The sequence below is a fragment of the Protomyctophum parallelum genome (genome assembly GCF_964188405.1).
Source record: "Protomyctophum parallelum genome assembly, chromosome: 7".
In the NCBI taxonomy this organism is placed as follows: domain Eukaryota; kingdom Metazoa; phylum Chordata; class Actinopteri; order Myctophiformes; family Myctophidae; genus Protomyctophum; species Protomyctophum parallelum.
The window spans coordinates 49575358-49594774 of record NC_139705.1 but is presented as its reverse complement, the minus strand read 5'-3'; the positions used below and the strand labels follow the sequence as shown (position 1 = coordinate 49594774).

The following is a 19417-nucleotide window of genomic DNA, read 5'->3' as shown; positions in this document are numbered from 1 at the left end:
AAGTCCTGTCTGATTGCATTAAACAATGTTAAACTCGCCAACATTGCAGCTGTACGAAAAGCTTGAATTATCCTCTTTATCTGCTTTTTTTCAGTTTTTGTTTTATAAAAATCCACCATAGAAACATTATGAGCTACTTTCTGTCAAGAAGAAATGCCCTGCATTTGATTATTTCTCTAAATGTCAGAGTTTGGAAGTGCTTGTTTTTCAATAACACAACATTTTGCTGCCTCCTGCATTATGTGACATTTAGAAACGGGTGGTACCTACGGCAGGAGGACGGTTGAATGATTTCCAACGAGCGCTTCCAAACTCCAACACTCATCATGCTGCTCAATGTTCTGCCACTCAGTCTAGATGAGGGGGCGTGTCCTGATGGGGAAATCATGCATGTGCATACTCTCTATTCACTCGTGACCCATAAAAAGTGGGTCAACAATGTGTCCCAAACCATTGTTTGGGAAAGGGTGGCGTGGAGCAGTGCTATAGGAGTGGCAGGGTAGAGTAGAGGGGAAGCTTCATGGGGCCCGACAGACAGACTGACGTCAGTGCACACAGTATGGGGAGACGGACAAACGTCAGTGCACACAGCATGGGGACAGACAGACGGACTGACGTCAGTGCACACAGCATGGGGACAGACAGACAGACAGACTGACGTCAGTGCACACAGCATGGGGACAGACAGACAGACAGACTGACGTCAGTGCACACAGCATTGGAACGGACAGACGGACTGACGTCAGTGCACACAGCAGGTAACTGTGTTGTGTGTCCGTTTGTCAAAAGCGCCTGACAGCCTGAGATAGCAGGGGGAAAAAAGTGTTTTTCCACCACTCTGCCGTGTGATGTTTATGAAGTTATATTATTATTACTTTAGGCTCTGTGTGATCTGTTTATGGAGTTATATTATTACTTTATTAGGCTCTGTGTGATGTTTATGAAGTTATATTATTATCACTGTGGGCTCAGTGTGCAGCACAATGCTCTGCTGTTTTACTTTGTCTGTGTGTTCTCGTCCTTTTATTATGCAACTTCTAGATCAGGCGGATCTGCTGAGCTTATAGATCTGCTATTTCCGCTTTTCTTGAAAATTGTGTGTATGTATGTATGTATGAGTTGCTTCACAACAAAAGCATTAAAGCAGAATACATCAAGCAGAAAAACATAGCATATTAAAACCAGCGTGAGACATGGATAGTACTGTACTACAGGAGTGCCTAAATACTAGGTCAAAATAAAAAAAAGGTGTGTTTTTAAGAATGGATTTAAAAATGTCAATGGTTTGAGCAGCTCTAATATGAATATGCCACCGCAATGGCATGGTGGTCACCTCTTGTTCTGAGGGTTCGGGTCATTGGCGCGGTCAGCAGTGACCGGTCCGCAGACCTCTGGCGTGGGCTGTGGGGCTGATTGAGTTCGGCTACGACACGCCTATACCCAAAGGGTGAAAGTGCTTAATTTGATACGTATGTATGAGGCCTCACACTCTCTCTCTCTCTCTCTCTCTCTCTAGTCGGCAGCAGGAGCAAGGCCCCGCCCCCCATCCCGCCCCGTTGCTCCGCCTCCTCCTCCTCCTCCAATAAGCCTCTGATCTCGGTGACGCTCCAGAGCAGCACCGAGTCGGCCCAGGACTCCACCTACCCGGAGCGCCGCCACCACAGCAACAGCCAATCGGGCGACAGCAACAACAACGCCTCCTCCTCCTCCGACAGCCTCTGTAGCATCCGCACCGGCAGTCTGGCTAAGGGCCCCGCCCACCACCAGGCCCCGCCCCCGCCCCCCCTCCTGGTGCCCGGCCCCCTCTCCTCCTCTGTCCCCCCCACCACCCCCACCGCCGCTGCCGCCGCCACCCCCGTCCCTGCCCCCCGCGAAGCTCCGCCCACCATCACCACTGTCTCCGCCTCCTGTGAAGCTCCGCCCACCATCACTGTCCCCTCCCCCTGTGAAACTCCTCCTCCTCCTCCCACCATCACCTGTTCCTCCTCCATTACCACCACCACCTCCACCACAAGGTATGTTATAGTTTTGTATTTTTTATTGGCTATTATTGTTTTGAGTGGTGCAAAAACTCCAAGGAACAGCAATGTCCGTGTTCACCTATGTGACTATGTGGTCATGAGCACCAGTATATGACTATGAGTACCAGTAGGGGCGCTGTTGTGCCAGAAACGGAGAGAGAGAGTGCTGCACTGTTGCCTGCTAATGAGAGAGAGAGGAGAGGAGGGGGGGGGGGGGGGGGGAGAAGGGAGTTGCACCACTCAGATTTTTGTCTTGACTTTTGGTTTTCAATTTCAGTTTAGTTTAAAAAAAAAAAAGTTTTATTTTGTAAAAAATAATAAATATACAGTAGCAGATTATATCTGCTATTTTTCTTATATATATATATATATATATATAATATTCTAAATACAGTTTCACTTAGTTATGTGTTTTTCTTTTCTGCTATTTCACTTCACTAAAAGGTGTTTCCAATTCTAGTTTCTAGTTATGTAACTAATGTTGTTAGTTTTAGTTAACTCTAATAACTCCTTCCAGTGTGACCACCACCACCACCAGCTCCTCCACCTCCACCCAGCCCCAGAATGACACCCTGAGCCTGGGCCCCGTCATAGAGAAGACCCCCAACGCTGAGCCCCAGAAGAGGAAACTGTCCTCCATTGGAATCCAGGTCAGACCATAGATTCTGGCCTAACATGGAAATTTAACCCATTCTGAACGGGCACCCATTTTGGCGTTGGCATCATGTTATGCTTTAGCTATTGAAAAATAGCAGATCTACAAGCTCATATCGCGCCACCGAGTGGCACGATACGAGCTTGTAGGTCTGCTATTTTTGAAAAATCGAAGAGCGACTGACATTTTTTTAATCTGATCTCAGGTCAGAATGGGTTAATCAGAACCAGTGTGTGTCCAGTGGAAACCTCGTATGAATCTGATCTCAGGTCAGAAGATGTCTTCTAAATCATGACAGTTTTCTGAAAAACCTCATGTTTCTATATCAGTGGTGCTCAATATTTATAATAATAAAACCTCATGTTTCTATATCAGTGGTGCTCAATATTTATAATAAAACCTCATGTTTCTATATCAGTGGTGCTCAATATTTATAATAATAAAACCTCATGTTTCTGTATCAGTGGTGCTCAATATTTATAATAATAAAACCTCATGTTTCTATATCAGTGGTGCTCAATATTTATAATAATAAAACCTCATGTTTCTATATCAGTGGTGCTCAATATTTATAATAATAAAACCTCATGTTTCTATATCAGTGGTGCTCAATATTTATAATAATAAAACCTCATGTTTCTGTATCAGTGGTGCTCAATATTTATAATAATAAAACCTCATGTTTCTGTATCAGTGGTGCTCAATATTTATAATAATAAAACCTCATGTTTCTATATCAGTGGTGCTCAATATTTCATGTCAAGAACCCCCCGACCCCCATCTAAAAATGTTGTTCCAGGGACCCCCCCCCCCCCCCCACCCCCAGAAGCACTTGGTGGCGCGCTATGATCTTGTAGATCATATTTTTTGGAAGGGCACTTCCAGCCAATACTTTATGCGACTATAATTTACAAAACAATTTGTAGTGTTAAATTAGTTTTTGTAAATTAATATTATATGTAATGTTAATTGAAAGAAGACTTCAAACTAGCGACTGAAAGCATAGAATATTTATGACAATGATTATTAGGTTAATAAAATCAGTGTAAAGTCAAAGTCATTCGTCAAATCCCCATTGTGATCAATGGAGCAGTAATTGTTCTGCAGCCAGCATTTCGGGGGAAATAGCGACACCTTCTAGGCCATTAATGAGAACTGCCCATTCTGACCGGGCACCCATTTTGGTGTTAGCATCATGTTATGCTTTAGCTATTGAAAAATAGCAGATCTACAAGCTCGTATCGCGCCACCGAGTGGCGCGATACGAGCTTGTAGGTCTGCCATTTTTGAAAAATCGAAGAACGACTGACATTTTTAGAATCTGATCTCGGGTCAGAATGGGTTCATCAGACCAGTGTGTGTCCAGTGGAAAACCTCGTATGAATCTGATCTCAGGTCAGAATGGGTTAATGAGAACTGCAGTCCTTATTTGCATATCCATTAGAGCTTCCCTGCCGCCTGAGTGAGACTGGTCTCGTCATCGGCCTTCATTCGTTGCTACAGTCCAGTTTCGCTCCGACACAGTTCATTGGTTTCTGTTGTGCTGAAATAGAAATGCTCGTGCGACGCGGCAAACGAGTATATATGGGGTTCAACTGCATTAGATTGACGTGACGTGACTTGACTTGCTGTCGTCTGTGATTGATTGATTGATTGACAGGTGGACTGCCTTCTGCCTTCCAGAGAGGACCTGAGACCCCCCCTCACCGCCCCTCTGACGTGCCATTCTATTGGAGTGCAGGTGGAAAACGGCAGGCCGTGAGTCATGTCCAGATTACGTGGAGTGCTTTTTACTCAAAGCGCTTACAGTTGTTGTTCATTCGTACATTGGGGGGGAAACTTTTTCATGTCGAGGAACACCAAAGTTATATGTATTTTTGGCCAGGACCCCCATCTCTAAATATGTTGTTCCAGGGGACCCCCAAAAGCAAAGCAGTTAAAGGTTAGTTTAAAAAACATATAGATATAGAAATTTGCACACATTTAAAAAACGATAATATTTGGGCTTATTTGCTATTTTTGAATGGCCAAAGTATAAAGAAGTAGGCCGGGAGTGGCTTAATGTCTGTATCAGCCTATAACACGCATGTGCAGGAGTCTATCCCTGTTGCAAACTTGCAATGCGCTAGACCCCTGGGAGAACCCCATTGGATATATATGTACAATTTACTATTTCTGAAATCGGCCCTGAAAATCTGCCATGGGTCAGTCTAATGGTGTGACCACTATCTGCCTCTGGCTCTGAGGCGTAGCAGCGTTAGTAGAGACGACATGGTGGAGACAAACTGCATGCTAGAAACAGACCAGCATGGTACAGGCTCCAACATGCTAGAGACAGACTGCATGGTACAGGCTCCAGACAAGGTCATGGAGGCCGAGGGCTCTCCCACATTGACATGATGTTGTTTTGACCAGAGCCAAGCCAACGTTGTGACAGTCTGCCCCGGACTGTGCACTGGACTTTAATGTAATCACATTAGAGCCTGCTTCACAATTATTACATAATTATTAGCCTGGAGCTAATGGCAATCATTTTGCATAATCGTTCAAAATCCCTTTCATTCCTCTGTAGAAAAACAGCTGGATGAAATGAAATATGACATATTTATTTATATCTATTTTAACCAATCTGTACCGGGTGTAGGCTACAGTACCTATTTGGGGAATTTAATCAAATCACATATGTTTCATACATTTTGTCATTTTCCCAAACATTTAAATTAAATGAATTGTCATACAGTAGAAATAATCCCAATCACCATCGCACGTAATGTTCATGATCATGAACATAACGACACTAGTGCAGTGTAGTTTAACCCGTCTGTCCGTCTGTCCGTCAACTTTTCTGTGTCCTTCTCAGTAGACGTCTGTCCTCTCAGCTCCTTTCATGCTCTATTTCCTGTTGGTCCAACTCACTAATGGCTTGAAACCATTGTGGTGTAAAAATGATGAACTCAGCATTTAATTTAATTTCCCCTGTAGATGGTTTCAGCATGATGTTCTTGCTAGCACAGTGATATCTCAGGTGCTATTTACACGAGGATGGTGTTCATAAAAAACGGCAAAATAAAGTATCGTTTGCTGCTGTCATTTAGACGAGAACCGTGTTCACAGGAGGTGAAAACGCAACGAAGTGAAACCACCTCCCAGAGTGGAAATCTTTTAGAACGCCGTTTCCTATGGTCTCCATATAAACAGGCAAAACGGTGGATCCGCAAAACTTGTGACATCATGGCTTACGTCAGCTCTGGTCGGCTCGCCCCGTGTCCTACGTTTTTACATGGTGTCATAGGCATGCGTCAGTTGCTAGGGGAAACGAACAACAACAACCATGTCGGATAGTCCGGTTTGCTGGAGGTGTGATGAGGACGCGACGTTTGTTTACTTTCTTTGTAGAAGAAGAACGGAAGTAGTTCTACGCATGTGTGACTTATGTCTATGGTTTATATAAGCGCTGCGTCACACGGACCCCACAAGGACACGCGCCACCTAGCGACCTGGCATATATATGCATGCACTTTGTAGCGTGTTCATTCAAGTGTGCGTTCTCATGTAAATGGTCCAAAAAAATGAGAACGCAACGGGACTTTGACGTGTTATATGGAGATGGTCGCCGTCTAAAAGAGGCCTCAGTGACATGCTATTTCAAAAACCCATTAGCCAATGGTTTCCCTACCTTTTCAGTCCGTGACACCCCCAACATATTTATATTTGGGGCTTTTTTAGCACGTAGTACAAAAAAGTAGACAATAATATATCAAAGAACAAAAATACAATGCAAGGAAGGGAAGAATCCAGCTGGCTGTTTTGGAATCCTTTCCTGTAGGAAGAGGTCATTGGTTTAAACAGATTAAAAGTTCATTAAGAACAATACAAAAGTCTACAAGTTGGCAAAGGGGGGCAGCTGTGCAATAAAGAAATAAAAACACAGACTGCACAAAATACGGAAACAAACAATACAACAAACACACAAAATAAAATATAACGCATCAAAGTAAAACATGTAATCTACAGAGAGGAAGAAATAAGATATTTCTTTAGATGTTTTTTGAATATTGGCAAGGATAATGAGGATTTAAGTGAAGCATCTAGGGAGTTCCATAGACGAGGGCCTCTAAATGTGATGAAAGATTGATGTTTGGACGTGCGACAATAGGGTAATTCAAAATTATCTCTTTGCCTTGTGGGGTAGGAGTGAATGTCAGAAGTAACACGGAAGAAATTGTGAAAAAAAGACGGAATGTCTTGTATGCATTTTATTTAATTTAAACATAAATAATAATAATAATAACAGGTCTGAAAAACGTTTTCTTTGTCAATGGTTAATAGTGAATATTTAATAAAGAGCGGGGCAGACGGCTCATACCGATTTGAATGTGAAATCATTCTCAGAAACCTTTTTTGAATGATCAGTAATTTAGTCCTTAAAATGCCACTGTGTGTGTGTGTGTGTGTGTGTGTGTGTGTGTGTGTGTGTGCGGTCCAGTTTGAGCCGTGTCAGCAGCATGGCGTCCAGACAGAGCACGGAGACAGACCCCGACCCCCAGGAGGACGATGACCTCCAGGACGACGCCTTGCCCACGTCCGAAATCAACTGCAGCAACGCCCATCAGACGCCCAACGGAGAGAACGACGGCAGCACCCCCACCACGGAGACCCCCAGAGGGAGCTGCTCCTCGCAGCAAGGTTAGTCCAGCTTTGCATCTTTGTTGGGTTTTCATTCTTATTTCATTTTGACCTTTTTGGTTCATCAATTTCAGTGTGTTTGCTCGGTTAGTTGCATAGTTTTAGTTTAGTTTCAAGATTTTTATTTGGCATGAGATTCTATAGAGCGTCGCAGTCCCACCCGGCGGCGGTGGCTCAGGGGTAGAGTGCCTGGATGGTAACCGTAATATTGCCAGTTCGAACCCGGGCTCCCCCAGAGTTACTGTCGAAGTGTCCTTGAGCAAGACACTGAACCCCTAATTGCTCCCGATGTGCTGGTTGGTTGCCTTGCATGGTTTACGCTGCCATCGGTGTATGAATGTGTGTGTGAATGGGTGAATGTAATGCACAATCTCTGTAAAGCGCCTTGGATAAAGGCGCTATATAAATGCACCATTTACCATTGAATTTTTTACCACCCCCTTTCATGGCGACACCAGGCCCAGGAAATGAATCCCAATGCATTTTTCCCATAGTCATTTCAAAACGTATTTATTTAAAGACCTTTTAAGCGTCGTATGAAGCCAACTCTTATCGTGACAAATCATGACAACACACAATATTTTGGACCAAACAAATAATTACAAAGAATAAAAACAACAAAAAGTGTTGTAACCTGCTGTTTTTTTCTACTTTCTAATTATTTGTTTGCCCCGAAAATGTTTGTTTGTTGTCATGATTTTCACGACAAGAGTTGTCTTTGTCCGCGGCGTAAACGTCTTTACATAAATACTTTCTGAAAAGTCTATGAGGAAAATTTATTTTCCGGGTCTCTCGAGGGGGGGCGGGACTGCGACGCTCTATAAGTTCATGTGCATTAGTGAGGACCAATTATATGGAGACGAGGTTAAAAATGGTGGTCCTTTACATGTTTTTACAATTCTAGTTTGAGTTATTTATTGTGACTAAACTAATCTAACCATGTCTCCTCCAGAGCCTCTTGACCCGGCCCTGGACCCGTCCTCCCTGCCCCCTCCGGACCCCAGCCTGGGCACGGGGAACTGCGTGGGCTCCTGTCCGCCTGACAACAACAACGGCGGCACCGGTGCCGACCCGTCGCCATCGGCGTCCGCCACGCCCACCTGCTTCCGGGACGGGAACTGCTTCTTGAAGCTGCTGCAGGCAGAGACGGCCCGCATGGAGGGCTGGTGTCAACAGATGGAGGCAGAGACCAAAGACCTGGTGCTGTCTGAGGAGGGTAAGAGTTCCCTTAGAGTCTGAGGAGGGGAAGAGACATGTTGAGGCAGAGACCAAAGACCTGGTGCTGTCTGAGGAGGGTAAGAGCTCCATTAGAGTCTGAGGAGGGGAAGAGACATGTTGCCACTGTGTCTCCCACCATTTTCAAATGCTTCCAGTCATACAGTCTGGGACTGATTCTTGTACTACAGAGTACAGACAACCATAGTAGTTCTGCAGTTACAGTTGCCTTCACATTTTCTCTGTGTCCCCTTAATCATGGACGACAATGTCCCAGATCCACAATGATGGGAGAGTTGTCACAGGAGGGGCTCTGGGTCACAGGAGGGGCTCTGGGTCAGACGGTCTCCTGTCAAAGTAGAGAACAGAAGAGAGAGAGATGGGAGAGATGTCACAGGAGGGGCTCTGGGTCAGACAGTCTCCTGTCAAAGTAGAGAACAGAAAGGACAGATCCTGACGGCCTCATTACCGCTGATAGACGGCAGCAGTAGCAGCATCTCATTATAGTGGGAGAGTGAGGTTGGGTTCAGCTGTAATGGACGCATCTCTCTCTCTCTTGATTCTTCTTGGTCTCTCAGGCATGAATCTACCTCGGCAGTGTCTGAAATATGAATGAGTAACGAAGAATGGCTTTAGAAGCCACATGGACTTAAAGCCTCCATTCCCGTTGCTATCAACAGATTTTAATTATTTGTGCATTTCTTTTATGCAAATAGGAGGTCAAGTTCTCAACGGGCCCAAAAATTATGGCCTGCCCCTACCCTAACTGGGTCGGCCCGAGGCTCGGCCCGACCCTAAGAATTACCATAATGTTAAGCCCGACGCCAGACAAAAAGAAAAAACGCCACTAAATGGCGGCGCCGGATTTCAGTGTGAAAGTGAGAACGGAGCACAACAGACTTATCGAAGTAAAGGATGTATGTAACTCACAGGCTATTAATGTTCCATTTCCAATCATTCTAATGGATTCCCGACAGTGAGTAAACACGAATAGCTGCTGCAGCTCCCTCGCTTTAGTTTCCTCTGAAGTGTAGCGTTTAAGTTATATATCACCATGGATCGTTTGGTGACGTTGATTATTGATTAGGTTTTATTCATCGCAGACAGCTGGGTTAACGAGACAGCTCAGTGCAACATGACAAAAACCTGACGCTTCAGCTATCGTGTGATAATCCGATTGATTTTATAAAACATTTTAGCATATTATGGCAACTTGGCAAGTTTGAGAACTTTAATAGGAGGTGCAAAAGTGACTTGAACGGCCGGTAGGGATGCAGCCGATATGGATCTTTGGTTGTACCATTTTAGTCTTAATTGTGCCGCAGTGTGTCTATATATGTGGGGCACCTTGTTCCCCTCCTGGCTGTGCCGGGCCTGGGTTGGGTTGGCTCCCACACTGTCAGTTGGCTCCCACACTGTCAGTTGGCTCCCACACTGTCAGTTGGCTCCCACACTGTCAGTTGGCTCCCACACTGTCAGTTGGCTCCCACACTGTCAGTTGGCTCCCACACTGTCAGTTGGCTCCCACACTGTCAGTTTGCTCCCACACTGTCAGTTTTCTCCCACACTGTCAGTTTTCTCCCACACTGTCAGTTTTCTCCCACACTGTCAGTTGGCTCCCACACTGTCAGTTGGCTCCCACACTGTCAGTTGGCTCCCACACTGTCAGTTTTCTCCCACACTGTCAGTTTTCTCCCACACTGTCAGTTGGCTCCCACACTGTCAGTTTTCTCCCACACTGTCAGTTTTCTCCCACACTGTCAGTTTGCTCCCACACTGTCAGTTTTCTCTCACACTGTCAGTTTTCTCTCACACTGTCAGTTGGCTCCCACACTGTCAGTTTTCTCTCACACTGTCAGTTTTCTCTCACACTGTCAGTTGGCTCCCACACTGTCAGTTTTCTCTCACACTGTCAGTTTTCTCCCACACTGTCAGTTTTCTCCCACACTGTCAGTTTTCTCCCACACTGTCAGTTTTCTCCCACACTGTCAGTTTGGCTCCCACACTGTCAGTTTTCTCTCACACTGTCAGTTTGGCTCCCACACTGTCAGTTTTCTCCCACACTGTCAGTTTTCTCCCACACTGTCAGTTGGCTCCCACACTGTCAGTTGGCTCCCACACTGTCAGTTGGCTCCCACACTGTCAGTTGGCTCCCACACTGTCAGTTGGCTCCCACACTGTCAGTTGGCCTCCCACACTGTCAGTTTTCTCCCACACTGTCAGTTTTCTCCCACACTGTCAGTTTTCTCCCACACTGTCAGTTGGCTCCCACACTGTCAGTTGGCTCCCACACTGTCAGTTGGCTCCCACACTGTCAGTTGGCTCCCACACTGTCAGTTGGCTCCCACACTGTCAGTTGGCTCCCACACTGTCAGTTGGCCTCCCACACTGTCAGTTTTCTCCCACACTGTCAGTTTTCTCCCACACTGTCAGTTTTCTCTCACACTGTCAGTTTTCTCCCACACTGTCAGTTGGCTCCCACACTGTCAGTTGGCTCCCACACTGTCAGTTTTCTCCCACACTGTCAGTTGGCTCCCACACTGTCAGTTTTCTCCCACACTGTCAGTTTTCTCCCACACTGTCAGTTTGCTCCCACACTGTCAGTTTTCTCCCACACTGTCAGTTTTCTCCCACACTGTCAGTTTTTTCCCACACTGTCAGTTTGCTCCCACACTGTCAGTTTTCTCCCACACTGTCAGTTTTCTCCCACACTGTCAGTTTTCTCCCACACTGTCAGTTTTCTCCCACACTGTCAGTTTTCTCCCACACTGTCAGTTTTCTCCCACACTGTCAGTTTTCTCCCACACTGTCAGTTTGCTCCCACACTGTCAGTTTTCTCCCACACTGTCAGTTTGCTCCCACACTGTCAGTTTTCTCCCACACTGTCAGTTTTCTCCCACACTGTCAGTTTTCTCCCACACTGTCAGTTTTCTCCCACACTGTCAGTTTGCGTGCCACTAGTTCCTCGTGCCTGACAGCGGTGCCCAGACACCCTGATCCTTCTTTCCGTGCCCCGCGTTGGGCCCCCGTAAGAGGTCCAGGTTCCTGATGTGGTCCGTCCATGTGACACCAAGTTCCATTCGTTAGCACTCCATCCAGGGCCTGTTCCTGCGGTAACTGTGAGCAGATTAACGGTCTATAAAACTTAGCTTATAAGAGGTTTAGCTCTCGTTGTCACCAATGAGGTACACTAGTACATTCCACATAATGATGTTTGTGCCTGATGACAAGAATGTGGGGGGAAGAATTTTTTTATTTTATTTTTCCATGTCCCTGTTTGTGTTTGTACCAGCTCAGTGGCCTTGTGGTTAGAGTGTCCGCCCTGAAACTGGGAGGTTGGGGTTCAATCCCTGGTCATACCAAAGACTGTAAAAATGGGACCCAGTGCCTCCCTGCTTGACACTCAGCATCAAGGGTTGGATTGGGGGGTAAGTCCCTGCGACATACTAGCGTCATGTCCAGGGGGTGTACTTGTACATCAAGCTGCCTCACGCTACAGAAACAGGAGATAGGCTCCTGCCCCTATGGGCCTCATGGCTACAGAAACAGGAGATAGGCTCCTGCCCCTATGGGCCTCATGGCTACAGAAACAGGAGATAGGCTCCTGCCCCTATGGGCCTCATGGCTACAGAAACAGGAGATAGGCTCCTGCCCCTATAGGCCTCATGGCTACAGAAACAGGAGATAGGCTCCTGCCCCTATGGGCCTCATGGCTACAGAAACAGGAGATAGGCTCCTGCCCCTATGGGCCTCATGGCTACAGAAACAGGAGATAGGCTCCTGCCCCTATGGGCCTCATGGCTACAGAAACAGGAGATAGGCTCCTGCCCCTATGGGCCTCATGGCTACAGGAGATAGGCTCCTGCCCCTATGGGCCTCATGGCTACAGAAACAGGAGATAGGCTCCTGCCCCTATGGGCCTCATGGCTACAGAAACAGGAGATAGGCTCCTGCCCCTATGGGCCTCATGGCTACAGAAACAGGAGATAGGCTCCTGCCCCTATGGGCCTCATGGCTACAGAAACAGGAGATAGGCTCCTGCCCCTATGGGCCTCATGGCTCGGCAAGGCTACTTACTTACTTTACTTGTTTGTGTTTGTAGTTCTGGGGACAATCCGCAGTGCGGTGGGCAGCGCCCAGCTTCTCATTATCTCTGTTTGTGTTTGTAGTTCTGGGGACAATCCGCAGTGCGGTGGGCAGCGCCCAGCTTCTCATGGCACAGAAGTTCCAGCAATTCAGAGGCCTCTGTGACGAGAACCTGGTGAGTATCTGCTATAACTCCTTAAATATTAACTCCATAACTATCTGATACAACTCCCACCTTTAAATATGAACTCCATAACTATCTGATACAACTCCCACCTTTAAATATGAACTCCATAACTATCTGATACAACTCCCACCTTTTAAATATGAACTCCATAACTATCTGATACAACTCCCACCTTTAAATATGAACTCCATAACTATCTGATACAACACCCACCTTTAAATATGAACTCCATAACTATCTGATACAACTCCCACCTTTAAATATGAACTCCATAACTATCTGATACAACTCCCACCTTTAAATATGAACTACATAACTATCTGATACAACTCCCACCTTTAAATATTAACTCCATAACTATCCGATACAACTCCCACCTTTAAATATGAACTCCATAACTATCTGATACAACTCCCACCTTTAAATATGAACTCCATAACTATCTGATACAACTCCCACCTTTTAAATATTAACTCCATAACTATCTGATACAACTCCCACCTTTAAATATGAACTCCATAACTATCTGATACAACTCCCACCTTTAAATATGAACTCCATAACTATCTGATACAACTCCCACCTTTAAATATGAACTCCATAACTATCTGATACAACTCCCACCTTTAACTGTGACCACACTTCATAACCTTCTGATATAACTCCATAGCTTTCTCACATACTGTAAGTCCATAACTATCTGATAACTCCTCATACTCCTCATGTATTGTTGTAATATCTATATGCCAACATAAAGGACACATCAACGTTTCTCATAATGAACATGATGTAACTTGTTTTTCCTGTGTGACGTCTTAATAAAATGGACTAATAAAAATCCTCTTGTTTAGGATCTGGAGTCCAACCCGCGCCCCACGGCCCAGGACCTGGCCGGGTTCTGGGACCTCCTGCAGCTCACTATAGAAGACATCAGCCTGAAGTTTGATGAGCTCTACCAACTGAAAGCCAACAACTGGCAGCTTCCTGACAAACCACAGAAGAAGGTAGTGGAACCTTCCCACGGCACACACTTTAGTTTACGTACTTTATTGAGTCTCATTCTGGAATTAAGCAATATTACACGAGAGGGTGTGGTTTAACGTGATTATTGCCACGACAGTGATGCGGTAAGGAACGAGACGAAGTCGAGTTCCGCAAGCATCACTGAAGTGGCAATAATCACGTTAAACCACACCCTCAATATTGCAAACAGTTACCCTTAAAAATAAGAAAATCGCTGAAAGAATATATATTCTTAATGACAGATGTAGTCACTACGACCACAAATGTCCCAAGAAACTAGCTAGCCTATAGCCACCGAGTTTGCTAGCGCTCTGGGAGAACAGAGCAGCTGAATTCTTTGTTTTCATTAGGTGGTGAATGGTGCTGGTTTGATCCACGTTTCAACCAATCAGATTGCTTCCTCGAAACGACCTCGATCTTAGTTTGAGACTTTAGACACAGATGATTGGTTTCTCACATTCCCTCATAGAGCTGTTTTGCACTGAACTGTGTCCTTAACACAAAGGAGCTGGCAGCGTGAAATCTGCCTCATTATGTCTGTTCTGTAGTGTGTCAGACATCTTGTGTTCATGCATGCAGCCCCTCCGTCTCAAGTCTGGGAAACGTCCACGCTAGTGTGAATACTGTGAAATGGACTATAGATTGTGTTGATTCACTGTTGATTCATAATAATTGTAGTGTACCCTTGATTTGTACAGGTCTTTTCACGACAGAGTCTTGTTCAGGGTACAGCAGTACAAAAGATTTAGAAAACATTGTGAGGGAAAACAGTTCCCAACTACATTCAAAATGACCCGGTGTTATTTATTTATTTTCTCCTTTTAGGTTTAGGTTTATTTATTTAGCACGTAGTACAAAACATAGACAATAACATAATCAAAGAACAAAAATACAATGCAAGGAAGGGAAGAATCCAGCTGGCTGTTTTGGAATCCTTTCCTGTATGGAAGAGGTCATTGGTTTAAACAGATTAAAAGTTCATAAAGAACGATCAAAGTCTACAAATTGGCAAAGGGGGGCAGCTGTGCAAAAACACAGACTGCACAAATAACGGAAATAAACAATACAACAACAAACAACACAAAAGAAAATACAACGCATCAAAGTAAAACATGTAATCTACAGAGAGGAAGAAATAAGATATTTCTTTAGATGTTTTTTTTAATATTGGCAAGGATAATGAGGATTTAAGTGAAGCATCTCCTCCTTCTCCTCCTTCCTCTCAGGAGGAGAAGAAGACGCTCCCGTCGTCCGTGCCAAAGAAGTCGGGGCGTCCCAAGCTGTCGGCGGGCGGGGCCAAGGAGCGCAGCAGCGTGGACTCCACGGCGGCCGACAAGCAGCGCCAGGAGGCCCGCAAGCGTCTGATGGCGGCCAAACGCGCCGCCTCGGTGCGACAGAACTCTGCCACGGAGAGCGCCGACAGCATCGAGATCTACGTCCCCGAGGCCCAGACCCGCCTCTGAGACGAGGAGGACACGCCCCTAACTCCTCCTCCTAAACCCTTTAGCCACTCCTCCTCGCCCCCCTCCCTCCTCTCTCGTACTCACTCCAAACCTTGCGTGACCAGAAACACAACAATAAAACACAAAAGGGGGGTGGGATTGGGGGGCTAGTCTCCATGGCTTGGACCCCCATGGCGGGGGGTTGGCCCCAAGCAGACGGGACATGGGTGGGGGGACATAATGGGAGGGAGGGGGGCAGAGACAGACGGTGTTCGGGACAATGCACCCCCCCCCTGTTCTCACCCCTACCACGGAACAGAAAGAAACCCCACAAAATAAAGGCCCTTGACAGACAGATGTTTAATACTATTGTTATTACTATTGACACAGTTATTATTATATTATTATTGTTATTATCTCCCCCTAAATATATCAAGAGTAACACTGTCTTAAATGTGCGAGTGTCTTGGACTTAAAGACACGAAGAAAATCCATGTCCCCTTTCTTCCTACCTTCCTTCCTTCCTTTGTCCTAACTCTTACAGGCCTACCGCCTCGGACCGCCTGGTTCACGAGCTGAGCTACCACACACACACACACACACACACAGACACACACACTCAGGACCCACGTTGCAGGTGAACTCGATGTCCACAGAGTCTTCCTGTTTGTATTTCGCTTGATTTATTTATACGTTGTCGTATGAGGGGAGAGTCACAGCATCAGAAATGCCAGATCTACAAGCTCACTACTATAGCGGCCGCAACAGTTTAATCAAACAAATTATTAGTTTATTATAAACAATTCGATTGTGTTAGTTTTCTTTAAGCTGATTCATGGATGTATACAAAAAATGACAAGACATTATCCCCCTATTATTGAGGAAAAATAATCTTAAGTACATGAAACGATTGCGGTCCAAAATGGCGAGCTTATAGATCTGTTTTTGGCGTTGCGACATGCCATCGTGCAACAGTCTTAAGTCAAGCGATAGGCTGCCAGTCATCGGGTAGGGGCGTGGCCTGTGCAAAGCTTTACGGAACTGTTTCCGGGACCCCCCATAATGAGTCTGTAACTCCTGAGCATACAAATGAAACCATTTATTGAGCATACAATTAATGAAGGTCCATTTTTGTTCCATTTGTACGCTCTCAGTTCCGGTGGGGTCCTTGAAATGTAAAAGTTTGAGAACGGTGTACGAAACATGAGATGGTGTTGATGGTTGACGACGCACTCTGGGGGTTTTCAAATCCAGAGGAACCGGCAGTAGCATAAATATAAATAAATAATCACAATCCTCTGGTAATTTAGCATCTTTCATCTTCCCAAGTGGATCATCTTAATTAGGAATACTAAAAAAACGGTCGGTGTTCAAAGTACCACGGTAGTTTTCTTTTTATCCTTTTCATTATAGACCCAAGTAACTTGTACTGTCATGATAATACTATAAAGCACTCGATGCAATCATAAAAAAAAAAGAAAAAGAATGAAAAAAATAAATCCACAATCCATTCTTTTCACAAACACACTACGCTGTTTGTTCCGCGGAAGACCACTTGACCCGTGGTCTTATATTTGCTTATTTTTCTAGTGGGGGGTTGTTGTGAGAGAGGTTGGGGTTGTTGTGAGAGAGGTTGGGGTTGTTGTGAGAGAGGTTGGGGTTGTTGTGAGAGAGGTTGGGGTAGTCAAGGAGGAATATATGATTTTTTTGTTTTTGCTCATTTTGACTCGACGCTCCTGTACTTTTCCATTCACCTCGCCTCCCCCAGGTTTATCCCACTTCTATTTGATTTGAAGCATTCTTGTCTAAAATGGTTCTTTTCCACTACGAAGGGTTACTCGGACCACTTCCAGATCCTAATCCTGGACTGAACATCATTATCACTTCTGTGTATCACTTCTGTGTTCTGGGTTTGCAGCACTCCTGAAGCAGGAATCACCAAAATTAGGTTCCGAGAACCTTTACTCTGAAACCCAATTTCGTAAGCGTATCGTATGGACATATATTTTTTACGGCACAGTTCACTTATGTTCTTAGTAGTGGAAAATGACCATAACGTTTTTCACTGCATCCGTTGTAATGCAGGGGACCAAAACGTTCACACTCTTTTTAAAGCATTCCCACACAACAACACAACTGTGTTAGTATACGTGTAATTGGGGTTGGGAGGGAGGAGGAGGGTGTTACTGGCATTGGCAATAGAATTAGCAATAATAAATGAATAAGAAACTAGAATTCAAAGTCAACTGGGGAGACGTGATTTAAGACGCCGAGTGTTCAATTGACTTGAACTAAATTGCCAGTTTCAACGGAAACGGATGTCGTAGACGACGATACAATGGCTTCTGCAGGACTTCCTACTGTATAAGGCTGCTTAATTTTTATTTACTTGGTTCCTTTTGATATGTTTTGTTTTATGGGGGGTGGGGTGTAATTCTCAGGGTGAGCGCTCAAAGCCAACTGTCCAAAACCATCCACTATTTATTATTTAACCACTAGTTTTTTTTTTTGGACAAATGTCTTGACCTCAACAGCTACGGTTTTTACATGATTCTTGTTGACAAAAACTAAGTACCCTTATGGTTGAGGAAGAGGCTGTGGCTAAGTTAAAGGGGAACTTTTAGATCATTCGGACCACAAATGAAGAGTTGGATATGAGTGGCCATTTTTTGGTCCCTGCTTGCACCCTTTGGAACGTGTCCAGCGTGTCCAGAGAAGCCAACAAGGACCAACTCCAATCCGTTTTGACCCATTCTGACCGGGCACCCATTTTGGTGTTGGCATCATGTCATGCTTTAGCTTTTAAAAATAGCAGATCTACAAGCTCATAGCGCGCCACTGAGTGGCGCGCTACGAGCTTGTAGGTCTGCTATTTTTGAAAAATCAAAGAACGACTGACATTTTTTAGAATCTGATCTCAGGTCAGAATGGGTTAATCAGACCAGTGTGTGTGTGTCCAGTGGAAACCTCGTATGAATCTGATCTCAGGTCAGAATGGGTTTTAACACCCACTGTTTGTGGTCCAAGTTATCTAAAACAAAACATAGGGCCCTGATTTAAAGAAACAAAACGACGACAAAATTACCCTTTCAAGGAGGAGTTCACACAGAAAACTTATTTCACATCAATTACACACCCCATGAAGCCTTCAATTCATGGATGCTTTTTAGTTTTTCTTGCTTTCCTTAAGCTAATAATTTGATGACTGGCGGAGGAGTCTCCTACTGACCGATGATGACCCCGGTTATCAAATGATTGGCTTAGGAAAGCGAAATGAACTAAAGAAATGTCCATGAAATCAATGTGTAATTGATTGGAACATACTGTAAAGTGCATTTTTTAGGTGAACTAGACCCTTTTAGTGCTATAGCCACTGGATCAGTGTAAGCTTCAGACCGTCTTTAAAGTGGTTGAACTCTGCTCCCTGTTGTCCGCAGAAGCACATTGTCCATGGTGGGATGAAAGGACCACGGTACATTTTCACTGATGTTAGATTTTTAGTGTTCGTACGTTTAAAAAAAAAAAAGAAGAAAAAAAATCTGTGAGTTTGGACTTTGGAACTCATGGTGCTGCATATGACTGGCTATCGTGCCTAAACAAATGGGGTTTATAATTTATTGGATCACGACCATTGCCATGGCACTGACCAAAGGTTTTATTTTTTTAACTCAACCCATAAACACACCAGCTGCATGTGTTCTTCTCACTTTGGGTAGCATTTATATAGTGTCGTTTTAGGAAGCAGAGAGAGAGATTACACTTAGTTTTTAGCCCCCCCCACCCCCTATAGAACTTACATAGATGTGAGCATTACAGTATGTTGGTGTGTGTTTTTAGATATAAAAAAAATAAAAGTTGAAACCATCTTCGCCCATATCTTTTCATATCTGAATATGAGAATTGGGGGGGGGGGGGGGGGGGGGGGGGGGGGGGGGGTGGTTGGACTGGACATCCACCACTCTGTTTTTTTTAAATCAAAACGTAGGTGAATTAGAACTGGGAATAATGCTGTCTGACATAGAGCTGGGTTGTTGATTTTTTTTTGTATTAGTTTTTATTTGTACCACATCCTATACAATGGACACATTGTACATTTCATTGT

At 44.8% G+C, this 19417-nt stretch overlaps 1 protein-coding gene across 1 annotated transcript in view; it reads left to right on the top strand.

Moving 5' to 3' along the window:
* dlgap4a (discs, large homolog-associated protein 4a) overlaps window positions 1-15438 on the top strand; it is a gene marked incomplete at its 5' end in the record, with an annotated part of 75191 nt that extends 59753 nt beyond the window's left edge. The window contains 8 exons of the mRNA XM_083768410.1: window positions 1517-2015; window positions 2539-2671; window positions 4337-4434; window positions 7163-7362; window positions 8315-8578; window positions 12747-12838; window positions 13702-13854; window positions 15100-15438. Coding sequence (XP_083624536.1) covers window positions 1517-2015; window positions 2539-2671; window positions 4337-4434; window positions 7163-7362; window positions 8315-8578; window positions 12747-12838; window positions 13702-13854; window positions 15100-15336 — 1676 coding nt within the window. The 3' untranslated portion in view covers window positions 15337-15438. The remainder of the gene's footprint in view (window positions 1-1516; window positions 2016-2538; window positions 2672-4336; window positions 4435-7162; window positions 7363-8314; window positions 8579-12746; window positions 12839-13701; window positions 13855-15099) is intronic.
* Between the last annotated feature and the right edge of the window lie 3979 nt (window positions 15439-19417).